The sequence below is a fragment of the Heteronotia binoei genome, chromosome 6 (assembly GCF_032191835.1).
Source record: "Heteronotia binoei isolate CCM8104 ecotype False Entrance Well chromosome 6, APGP_CSIRO_Hbin_v1, whole genome shotgun sequence".
NCBI classification, from domain to species: domain Eukaryota; kingdom Metazoa; phylum Chordata; class Lepidosauria; order Squamata; family Gekkonidae; genus Heteronotia; species Heteronotia binoei.
The window spans coordinates 39,931,231-39,943,926 of record NC_083228.1 but is presented as its reverse complement, the minus strand read 5'-3'; the positions used below and the strand labels follow the sequence as shown (position 1 = coordinate 39,943,926).

Sequence of the window (12,696 nt, the reverse complement as noted above, 5' to 3'; positions counted from 1 at the left end):
TGACAACCCCCAGGTGCTGCCTGGAGACCTCCTTGTATTACAACTGATCCCCGGATGCCAGAGATCAATTTCCCTGGAAGAATGGCTGTTTTGGAGGGACTTACAGCATTAGACTCTGCTGAGGTTCTGCCCCACTGTAAACTCAGCTGTCTCCAACTTTCACCCCCCTCCAAATCTCCAGGAATTTTCCCCCGGGAAGCTGGCAACCTTAGACTGCACTGAATTGCACTCTACAAAACCGAAGCGAGAGACACCCAGCCATCTCACTCTGGAGCCACAGTTCTTTCTTTCATTTTAATTGTGGGGATGAGTAATTCCACAGCTTTGCTCGCTCTTTTTAAATGCCAGATAATCCATCGCACAATCTTTGTCGCGTTTGGAATACCAAACTAGACGAGGGCGGGCGATGCGAGGTTCGTGATTGGTTCTCCCTCGTTTTTTTGCAAAATTTTAAAAGCAGCCGCTTTAAAAGGGGCAGAGAGAATCGCGACTGAGGGGATGGAGATGTGTAAATTACGCACAGAGACAGTGCATTGCAAGTTGCAACCATTCCCCTTCCTGCCATATAAAGCCGCAGACCATTCCTAGCTGATCTTAACCTTCAGGGATATCCAATCTCGGATCTTCTGCCGTTTCGTGTCCTCTGAAGCCCCCTCCCCGTCCCCTCGAGAGTCCTTGCGCGGGGGAACCCACTCCCAGCGAGAGTTAGGGATGCCCCCGTTGGGTGGATGGATCGCAGCCAAGGCAAGGGTGTCTTCCAGTAACTTGCTTGTCGTCGTCACCTGCTCGTAAAGCCCTTTTGTGCACTATTTACCCTCCTCACTCGCCTCCTGCCACTTCCTCCTTGCAGAGGCGACGTCGAGCCAGCCAGAAAGCCCGGTGCTGCCCGCTATCCGAACCAGACGGCCGGCCAGGAGGAGGCTCGGACCGGCGCCCGCCCGCCTACCAAGCGCCGCTCGGGGCTGGGGATCGCACTTCTCCCCCTCCGCCGCCCGGCCCGGTTGCCCGATGCCCCCGGGGCGGCCGCCACCCCGATGCCCGACGGCCGGGTTCTCCTGGTGGGGAACTGCACCCCTTTCCTCTTCTTCTCGGAGTTCAAGGGCGCCGACCGCGAGGCGCTCACGGGCCTGGAGACTGCGGTGCTGGGGCTGATCTTCCTGCTGGCGCTGGCGGCCAACGCGTGCGGCATCGCCCTGCTGGCCCGCCGCAAGAGCCGCCTGCGCGCCTCGGCCTGCCTGGTGCTCAACCTCTTCTGCGCCGACGTGCTCTTCAGCAGCGCCATCCCCTTCATCCTGGTGGTGCGCTGGACCGAGAGCTGGACGCTGGGCGAGGCCGCCTGCCACCTCCTCTTCTACGCCATGAGCCTCAGCGGCAGCGTCACCATCCTCTCGCTGGCCGCCGTCAGCCTGGAGCGCGTGGTCAGCATCGTGCGCCTCCGGCCCTTGCAGCCCTGCCGGGGCCGGGTGATGGCTGCCGTCCTCCTCGCCATCTGGGCCTTCTCGGCTCTGGCCACCCTCCCGCTCTGCCTCTTCTTCACCGTCGTGCCCGTGCGCCACAATGGCCAGGTAGGAGAAGGACAGAGGAGTCGGGAGGGCCACCAGGCCCAAAGCAGCTTCCTTCTCAAGGCAACTTCACATGGTGGGGCCTGCTCTCCTCCGTGAAGCCTTCTTTGAATCAGTCGGAGGCGTATCCCCTGCTTCCTTTTTGGCCATCAAGTCTTAGCCAACTTTTGGTGACCCCGGGAGGTTTTTCGAAGCAAGAGACCAACAAGAGGTCAGCAAGGAACTTTCAAGGCAAGTGAGAAGCAGAGGTGATTTGCCATTGCCTGCCTCTGACTTGGAACCCTGGACTCATCTGGTGGCTTCCTATTCAAGTATTCAAGTGGAGAGCCAGTTTGGTGTAGTGGTTAAGTGTGTGGACTCTTATCTGGGAGAACCAGGTTTGATTCCCCACTCCTCCACTTGCACCTGCTAGCATGGCCTTGGGTCAGCCATAGCTCTGGCAGAGGTTGTCCTTGAAAGGGCAGCTGCTGTGAGAGCCCTCTCCAGCCTCACCCACCTTACAGGGTGTCTGTTGTGGGGGAGGAAGCTATAGGAGATTGTGAGCCGCTCTGAGACTCTTCTTCAATATCTTCTTCTACCCACCAAGGCCAGCCCTGTTTAGCTTCCAAGATGGGGCTAGTCTGAGTTATCCAATAAAGGCGGATATGTTGGGGGGGGGGGCACAGTGGAAGGGCTTCCAGTCCCACTAGTGGACCTCTTGATGGCACCTTGTTTTTTGGCCACCGTGTGACACAGAGTGTTGGACTGGATGGGCCATTGGTCTGATCCAACATGGCTTCTCTTATGTTCTTATATTCTAGTACAGGATTACTTTGCGGGAAGGTGGCATGCTGTAGCCTGATCACATCAGATCTCAAAAGCAAAGCAGGGTCTGTATTTGGATGAGAGAGTGCCAAGGAAGACTCTGTAGAGGAAGGCAATGGCAAACCACCTCCGCTTCTCACTTGCCTTGAAAGCTCCTTGCTGGCGTCACCAAAAGTTGGCTGCAACTTGATGGCACTTTACAGACACACACACCATCATACTCCTTATGACACACACACAAGACTACAGATTCCAGAGGGAAATCCAGTATTGAAGATGCTTAGATCTCCATCCCAAGTTTGAAGTAGGTCTTCTTCATCTCCTTTGGTGAGGAAAGGTGCAGTCTATCCTTGTATTGAAATGCTGCAGATCCTTCCCCCTACCCCCCTCCATACACACTCTGGGCATAGTGTAGTGGTAAAAGAGGTGAACCTTCTATCTCACCCCATGAACTTTGTAGGGGATCTTCAGCAAAGCCTTCCCCCTGCCACCATCTGCAATACATAGATGATAATAATAATAATGGTATCCTGCCTTGCAGAACCGTTATATATTAAGCGCTTTGAAACTTTTAAAGCAGGCTTTACCACTAAATATTACTATTATGTGAAAATAATGTATGCTTCGGTTGTTATTGTGGAGTAGGCGACTGCAAGCTTAAAATGTTCTCATGGTATGTCTACACACAAAACATGTTTCAAAAAGCCAGAGGTCTGAGAAAGGAGCCAGTGTAGTGGAACGGTTAGAGTGCTGGATTAGGATTTAGGAGACCTGAATTCAGACCTTCACAACACCATCAACCTCAAGGGGTGACCTTGGACCAGTTGTACTCTCTCAGCCTAACTTACCCCTAAGGTTATTATGAGGATATAACAGGAAAGGGAGAAGCAGATGCACTGTCCTGAACTCATTACTCATTAGATGAAGTGAGTGGAGATAAAATGGACTAAATAGATAGAACTAGCAAGGAGGGAAATGTGATCAGGAGAGGCCAGTTTTGAGCTGACAAATAGCAGGTCAGGTAAGGTTGCCAATCTCCAGTTGGGGGCAGGGGATCCCCTGGTTTGGAAGCCTTCCCCACTTCAGGGTTATCAGAATGCAGGGGGTGGGTGGGTTTGAATATCTGCTGGGCACTCCATCAAACCCATGGAGACTGATCTCCATAGGATATAATGGAGAATCAATCTGTGGGTATCTGGGACACTGGGGGGGGGGCTGTTTTTTGAGATAGAGGCACCAGATTTTCAGCTTAGCATTTGGTACCTCTCCTCAAAACTCCCCTTCAGGTTTCAAAAAGATTTGACCAGGGGGTCCAATTCTATGAGCCCCCAAAGAAGGTGCCCCCTCCTCCATTATTTCCAATGAAGGGAAGGCATTTTAAAAGGAGCATGGTTCCTTTAAATGTAATGGCCAGAACTCCCTTTGGAGTTCATTCGTGCATGTCACAACCAATGTTCCCTCTAAACTGCGGGGTCTTGTGAGCAAAAATTCTACTTTGTGAGCTAGTGGCATTAACATTGTAAGCTACTGCATAAATTAGTATGCTCTGGGGTCATCCTTCCTGAGCTAAGACAAAAATGTGTGAGCTGGAGGCTAAAAATCTGAGAGCTAGCTCACACTAACTCAGCTTAGAGGGAACACTGGTCACAACCTTGCTTCTGGATCCACACACCCCCCCCCCCCAGTCTCCTGGCTCCACCCCAAAGTCCCCAGATATTTCCTGTATCGGATCTGACAACCCTGGGTCAGACGGAGCTAAGCACCCTCCCCAGTCCTTTTCACTTCACTCCAAATGACTGCATCCAAAGTGGGTTTTCTTTTAAAAAGGCTGGTCTTCTGGGTTTCCTTGCATACAGAATGTAGTTGGGTGGTCCTGTCTGGAACCTCTCAGTTCCACATCATGGTCTCTCTCTATGTGCAAAGTCTCCCTTTCTCATGATTCACAGCAGGCAACTGAATCAAGGAAAGATTTGATGTGGTGTCCAGAATATAAAAAAGCCACGAGAATCATCTGCAGTTCCAAGCAAAATATTATGAGTAGGCGCCTTGCTGTAGCGAGGGAGAAGACAGCCTTTGAAGAGCAGAGGTTGCAGCTGTATTCTGTAAAGGGGAGTCTGATGTTGGTTGCTTATTATCAGGATCGCTGAGTGCTTCACCAAAAGTACACAGTGTAGGCATATCAAAGGAGATGTAATCAGGGTTGGTTTAAATATATCTGTTTTGATTATTCTGTCTTGAATGCTCTGAGGGACAGGGCATAAATGGAGAAATAAATACAAAGGAATTAAGTATCTCATCTGGAATTGGCACATGATGCACTGCAATTAGAAACTAGTTTCTTGGTGCTGGAACTGGAAGAGACCGAAATGCGCCCCAGCAGCTGACTGGGGTGCATGTTGGCTGGCTCACCAACACCAACTCCCATCCCCCTAGAACAGCATTAGCAACCAAGAGGAGAAGAACCCCAACTGCAGGAAGGTGTCTCAAGGCAAGCAGCTCAGACTGGCTTGCAGCATCAAACTAAGCCACATGCCAGTCATTCTAAAAATACAAAGAAGGCACCAAACGAATAAATGAGAGGCAGAGTAGGATGGTGGACAAAACTGCAGTACTCTGTCCACTTACTTGAGAATGAACTTGAGAAATATGGAGCAGAGGTCCATCAGTGGTTATTAGCCACAGTGTGTGTGTGTGTGTGTGTGTGTATATATATTTGTCCGCTGTGTGACACAGAATGTTGGACTGGATGGGCCATTGGCCTGATCTAACATGGCTTCTCTTATGTTCTTATGTTCTTAACTGTATCAGGATTTAATTCTGATTAGAGATGCACAGGATCAGGCTCAAGAGCGAGCCAGAAAATTAGAAGTTTAAATCTTACTTCAGTCATGGATACATTTGGTGTCTTTAGGCAAGCCATTTGTTTCTAGTTGAAGCTCCCCTGCCCTCAATTTACAATATGGAAATAATAATATTGATTTGCCTGACAGATTTTTGTAAGCATTACCCAGATAATGGGCTTGTATCCTACAAGGTCTATGAGTACAGCTTGCAGAATGGGACTTACTCATCCCCTTTACCCTCTGCAGTCAGCTGAACCCCAGAAATGTTGTGAGGAGAAAGTTGGTGTCTGCAGTGTGTGTGTGGAGTTGGCTGAAATTACATACACCCCTTTACCAGCGTAAGTGATTATTACCATTGGAAATAGGCTGAAGGATACAAGCTGTAGTATGTTTACTGCCTCAGATGCTCAGAAAGCACTATATAAACGCAAGAAGAAGAGGAGGAAGAAGAAGAAGAAGAAGAATGGTCACAGTCAAGATCTAGCCACATTCTTGGAAACTGCTTTACTTTTACTTTAGGCACTACCATGTGGTCAACTGTTTGATCCTTTGTCTTACAAAGTTGACATTTGCTGTCATCACTGGTCTTCTGAACCTTGGCTTTCATACTATTCATTTTGATTGCCTGTTCTTGTGCAGCTAGAATGAGTCCTTCCATTTCTTTCCTCAAGTGCCCATTTTGGAGCCACTTCCAGGTATTTTCACTATCAACTTTATTCTCTTTGTCTTTTAATATTGACCATGCAAGTATTTTTCCTCCCAGTTATTAGTGGGTTTTGATTGCAATCTTTTTGTGATCTTCTTTGGCTTCTGTAACCTTAAATAAGTCTGCCTTGTAGACTTCAACTAGAAGCTTCTCTTTGCTTGTCTCGGTGTAGTCATTCAGTGCTTGTTGTTGTTCTTCAACCACTTGCTTAACTTTCAGGGACCTCTGCCACCCAATTTTCTTGGCAAGCAAAACTGATCAACATCACCTCTAGGGTGCAGTGAGTGATGCATTGTCACTATCTTTTCATAACCAAAACCAGCTAGTTGATGTATAATGCCACAGTTGTAATAACAAGACAGCTGCGAATGGACATTAAGAAAAAGCAATTAAGGATTTTGAGGCAAAACCAAATGAGATTTGGGAAAACGAACAAATGTCATTCTGGCTTAAGTGCCTTAAACGAATTCAAAGAAAGAAAACCCAAGAATTAAAGAAGAAAAGCAACCCTTAGGAAGAAATATCAGTTAGATCCAGGGCTTTTTTGTAGCAGGAACTCCTTTGCATATCAGGCTACACACCCCTAATGCAGCCAATCCTCTAGGAGCTTACAGCGCTTACTGTAAGCTCCAGGAGGTTTGGCTACATCAGGAAGGGTGTGACCTAATATGCAAAGGAGTTCCTGCTACAAAAAAGCCCTGATTAGATATATAAACAATACTCCAAGAAGAAATCAAACAAAGAATTATTGCAATATTGAAGAAGATCAAGAAGTACAACAGCAGGGTCCAGCAATACAGACAAAACTTCCAATTTCACACTAACCAAAGACAGTTCTACAGATCACTACAGGGAGGTGAAAAAGTAGAAGTGAAACCAGATAACAAAAAGACAACAACCTTCTGGAAAGAACTTCGAGAAGACCCAAAATAACACAATCAAAAGCCACTTGGGTCACAGATGTGGAAAACAAACTGAAAGGAAAGTGAAGGATCTTACAATAACCTCAGAAAGCTTGCAAAAACCACTGAAGAAAGTGAAAAATTGGACAGTGCCTAGAAGAGATAAAGACCGATTCCTCACAAGCAGTTGCTTCACCCATGGGGTTCCGCTTTCCCCAGCTCAAGTGATCAGTTTCCCACCAGTTGCTGCGTGGGCATATTTCGATCCACAGGTTCCTCCAATTTCCCTTGCAGCTACCTGCTCTTGTTTTTAAGAGTTCTAGTCAGCCATGAGGGAAATTGGAGGGAATCACAGATCAAAATGTGCCTGCACAGCATCTGCTGGGGAATTGATCAGTTGAGCTGGGGAAAGCAAAAGCCTGGGGGCAGAGCAACTACTTGTGAGAAAATGGTCGAAGTCCATGGCTATTGGCTTTAAAAAGTCTCCGGCCATGATTAGTTCAGCAGCTTAATGATGTGCTCTGTTCCAAAGCAGTAGAAAACTGGATAACCACTGGAAGGACATTTCTCATTCTGAAGAACAAAGAGTGAGGAGGCAACTTCCACCTCATTACCTCCCTCCCAATTAGGGTTGCTGGGTCCAACTCAAGAAATATCTGGGGACTTTGGGGGTAAAGCCAGGAGACTTGGGGGTGGAGCCGGGAGCAAGGGTGTGACAAGCATGAGTGAACTCTGAAGGGAATTCTGGTGATCACATTTAAAGAGACTGCACACCTTTTAAATGCCTTCCTTCCATTTGGAAATAATAAAGGATAGGGGCACTTTCTTTTGGGGCTCATAGAATTGGACCCCCTAGTCCAGACTTTTTGAAATTTGGGGGGTGTTTTGAGGAGAGGCACTGGATGCTATGCTGAAAATTCGGTGCCTCAACCTCAAAAAACAGCCCCCCTCAGAGCCCCAGATATCCACAGATCAATTATCCATTATACCCTATGGGAATCGGTCTCCAGATGGTATAACGGAGTGCCCAGCAGACATTCCCTTCCCCAAAGCAGGGGGAGGGCTTCCAAACTGGGGTATCCCTTGCCCCCAATTGGGGATTGGCAACTCTACTCCCAGTAACTTTTAAACTGCTGAGATAGGAATTGTAAGCAATTCCATTCAATAATATCTACAGCTCAATTCAGTTTTACCACCTGAACAAAAAGGCATTTTTCAAAAATCCTGAGGCACTAAAGATCAGTTATTGATGGATAAAACAATCTCACAAAATTTAAAAGGCAGAAAGCCAATCTCAGTGTTGCTTGGATTGATTTCAAGAAGGCATTTGATTCACTCCCTCATACGTGGATCCGGAAAATGCTGGAAATTATAGGCATCAGCAAAATTGTAATAACGGTTATCAAAACTTGTTGTTGTTGAATGGGACTGAATAGGAATTTGGATAAGGCACAAATACTTATACTTTGCCACCATTTTGGATACAAAAAATGATTTTGAAAAAGGCTGATCTGAGGGAGCACTTGAGGTTGGTGTGCATAGAGTTTTATTGAACTACACTAGCATGACAGTGCTGTACATAGGGTTGCTATCTCCAGGTTGGGAAATATCTAGAGATCTTGGGGGTGGAGCCTTGGGAGGGAGGGGGTTGAGGAAGAGGAGAGAATTCTGTGAGGTATAATTTCATAGAGTCCACCTTCCACAGCAACCACTTTCTCCAGGTTAACTGATCTCTGCCTCCTGAGGTCAGTTGTAATGCTAGGATATCTCCGGCCATCATCTGGAGGTTGGCAACTCAATTAGCTGCACAGAGTTAAACTAATAGACTGGAACAACTTCGCACAGGATATTGCTCTAATTATTCTGAGCCTTAGAAGAAGCATAAAGCTCTTGATTCGTAGAGAAAGACATTTTAAGATGTACAAGGTAATTCCACTTTCAGGAGAAGAGCCCCTGGCATAAAAGAGTCCCTTGTTCAAGAGGACAATCCTAAGCAGGTCTGCACAGAATTCTACTCCGATCTGTTCAGTGAGGCTTCCAAGAAGGTGTTCTTAGGATTGCCTTGGAACAAGATGATAACTTTGTAAAGTTGAATGCAGTTTCCTTTTGGGTCCGCTGTTCCTTGTCTTACGTGATGTTGTATTTAACAAGCAATATCAAGCAATAAAGAACGTAAATGGATAGTCTGGTTCCCACCCAGTAAAACAAGATAGTTGTTTGAGGACTGTAATTCATTTCCGGTTTATACTGTCACAGTATTTATTTTCAGCAGTTATTCATAGCAATCTCAAGTTTTTACATAGCATTTTAGTGGCAATTAACTTTGGAATTCAACATTGGGAATTTTTCCAGATTCACAATTCAGGACTTTCCTATTCTGTACATGTAAACAGATATAATAATCATCAGGGAGAACAAAAGCCAAAACTGGATGATTGCAATGATATTGTTTTCCTAAATTCACATAGTCCATCAGCAAAAGATGCTGGAACTGGGTCAGTTTTTACATTCTATAACCTTAGGATGGATTCTTGCTTTTGTGTGTTATTTAAGCCTAGGGTTTATATACAGTGTAGGGCAAAGAAAATCTCTTTTTAGCTTTTCTTTTCAGGTATTTTTCCCCTAACTCTGTCTGTGAGAAAAACTCAGTTTACTATAGATTTGGTTAGCAGCCTTTATGCCACCAGACAACAAAATAGACAATTTGTTAACCACAGATTGTATCATTTATGTAGAATGAACCTGTGCATTGTACAAGACACAGATGTACACACATAAGCTCATAGTTGTTGTATGAACCATAAAAAGATTCAATCAGAGAACGTCATCATCAGTAATTTATGGGCACAGCTTTCCCATTTTTGAGTGCCTTGCAGCTGTTAGCCTAAGAACGTCAGATTGGATTCTGGTAATATGAGGTTAGACACAATAATTTCCTCTTGTATTTGTTTAGCTTTTATTGCTGCAATTATTCCATTTTTACTTTTAAGATCATGAGTGTTTATACACCTTTATTTGAACATGCTACTGTTACAAATGTATGCTGATAGTTCATTATTCCCCTAGTTTTTGTTTGGCTAGCAATAATCTGTTCTTAGAGAAGGCCAGTGGATATTCTCAGAATTTTTATGATGAGCAAATAGCCCAGTGGTAATATTTGTGGGACTTTTGTGCTTTGATTACAGGAAGCATTCATTTGCACCCTGATGTGGCCCAGCACTGCTGGAGAAATTGCTTGGGATGTCTGTTTTACTGCTGTCGTCTTCCTGATACCAGGACTGGTAATCGTAATCAGTTACTCAAAGATTTTACAGGTATTTTACCTGGATTTCTTTTACTAACAAATGGTCCAGCAGTTATCATTCAATCAAGCTCAATGGCAGATGGCGTCTTAGATAGTAGGTCAATCAGTTATTTACTCAAGTGGAAGAAAGTGTGTGATACAACAAGGGAACACACCTTTTCCTGTCCCTGGTAATTTCACAGATAATCATTTGCTGTCATTTTCTAAACTGATAAAGTCTGTTTGTTACCTACATCCTCCTAATGATATTTAAGGTCAAACTGCACAACGCTGAGAGATCTGCGAAAGGATCGCCTATGTTTTTCTTAAAGGATAAGTAACAGAGATCCCAATTTAGATTGAGGCTGTGACATGGGGGACTTTTAATCCTTGCCCTTCTCCATCATTTTCTCTCCTTGACCATCATCCTGAGTTGCTGTTCATGTTATGGTTGAAACATATCAGCACTCCATGGGACTCTTCTCTGGTTGGAAAAATGGTGCAGTGGGGAAGGGGTGGCCTTTGTGTGTGGTGGTCTTCTGTTAAAATCAGATAGGCACTGGAAGAACTAACACACTTTACAAAGATGCAATTACAATCAGGGCTTCTTTTGTAGCAAGAACTCCTTTGCATATTAGGCCACACCTCCCTGATGTAGCCAATCCTCCAAGAGCTTACAGGGCTTTTAGTAAAGGGCCTACTGTAAGCTCCAGGAGGAGTGGCTACATCAGGGGAGTGCGGGCTAATATGCAAAGGAGTCATACATTAATAAGTTCCTGTTAATATTAGGAAGTGACACATAGCAAAGCTGTGGTCAGCCTTGTCATAGAAATGCATGCTGGAATAGAAATGTCTTTACTGGCTTTTGGAAGATAAGGAAGGAATCTGGTGGGCTTGTCTCGAGGAAGAGGTTGCCATTGCTGAGACAGCTCAGCTGCTTCTTTCCCTTCTGAATCTGACTTCCTATAGGAAAGAGCAAAAGTCCTGTAGCTCCTTAAAGACTAATAAAATTGGTGACAGAGTATGAGTTGCTACTCATAAAAGCTCATCCCTTGCCACAAATGTTGTTAGTCTTTAAGTTGCTATGGGACTTGTGCTTTTTTGTCGTTCTGCTACAGGCAAACTAACATGGCTACTCATCTTGACCTGCTTCCCATAGGAAAGTTTTTCAGAGCAGAGTCTCTTCTGAGATCAGTGCAGGAGAAGGTGTTCCCTTAGATAACATAAACCCAGACCTTTCGTGAGTTATGCACTTGTAAATCCACTGAAATTAGTGGACTTGGTAGGGGGTAACTCTGCTTGGGATTGCACCTAAAACTTAGAATGACTTCTCTGAATTATGTCTTGTTTCCTATATGAAGAATGTGTTAGAAGAACAGACTGGTGATGTATCTTGCTCAGTCCTCCAAGACTACAAATACCACAGAGCAAGACAGATAGATAGGACAATATCAGTTTCCTTCCTGACTATTCTGCTTTCACTCACCCTCTCTAAGCAACAGAATGTAACTCAGAGAACTTCCTTCCTGTTTGTTCTCCTTTTCCTTCTTCTTTCCTGCTTGCATCAGGAGGAAGAGCATGATGTTTCTCCTCTCGATCTGAACTAAGAGGATGGCTTACTACAATCTAAAGCCATCCAGTTAGATAGAATAATTTAGACACTCTTTCTCTCCGCTACAGTTATATGTGATGGGATATTGTATTGTCTGGAGTACATCTTTAGTCTTCCATATTTAATAAGAACAAATGTTGAGTGTCAAGTAGTCATCTTGCCGATTAAAATGTTGTGGAGTGCAACTAATGTGCAATAAATTAAATCTCAGATGTGCTGCAGTATACATATTATCTATTAACTCCACATAGTTATTCTGGCTGCAGTGATAGTAAACTAAATTCTTTAGTTTTGTGAATATCAGAAACAATAATTTCAATCTCAAATCAAGGGAAACAGACAACACACTAGTGTGTGTGTGTTCGTATGCACAGGAGGGCAGACTTACAGATAAGTTAGAAAACACCACTCCTTTATTGAATTATTAAGTGTGAAATCAGTGACGCTATTGTTCAGTGACCTTCTGGGTTAACTCTCAAAGCCAACTCCTTTTAAAATTCTGTCTGAAAAGTTGACTTTCATATTCTAATGCAGATTACAAAAGAATCGAGGAGACGTCTCAGTGCCGGCATGGCCTATTCAAAGAGAAACCACATCCAAGTTTCCCGACAAGACTTCAGACTGTTGCGGACTCTCTTTGTGCTGATGATCTCTTTCTTCGTCATGTGGAGCCCAATAATCATCACCATTCTCCTCATTTTGGTACAGAGATTTGATCCCGATGTGGGCCTTTTGCCTTCTGTTTTCTTCTGGATCATGGCCTTCACTTTTGCAAATTCAGTGGTTAACCCTGTTTTATATAATGTAGTCCACTTCAAGCGGGAGTGGAGGCGAGCCTTTTTCTGTTGTCCACACCCACCTGGAGGAAGAGAGACTGCAACAGAGACAACTCCCAGACACAATAACCATGGACCTCCTACTTTGTCTGTTATTTCCAGATAGTGTGTTGTTTCTGATGACGAGAGTCGCCTGCTCCAGGTTGGG

At 45.0% G+C, this 12,696-nt stretch overlaps 1 protein-coding gene across 1 annotated transcript; it reads left to right on the top strand.

Annotated features, from left to right (window-relative positions):
• The first annotated feature begins 711 nt into the window (after positions 1 to 711).
• FFAR4 (free fatty acid receptor 4) lies at positions 712 to 12,696 on the top strand. The gene is made up of 4 exons (XM_060242658.1): positions 712 to 788; positions 851 to 1,565; positions 10,003 to 10,131; positions 12,247 to 12,696. The coding sequence occupies exons 1-4, from the start codon at positions 712 to 714 to the stop codon at positions 12,652 to 12,654; spliced, it is 1,329 nt and encodes a 442-aa protein (XP_060098641.1). The 3' UTR covers positions 12,655 to 12,696.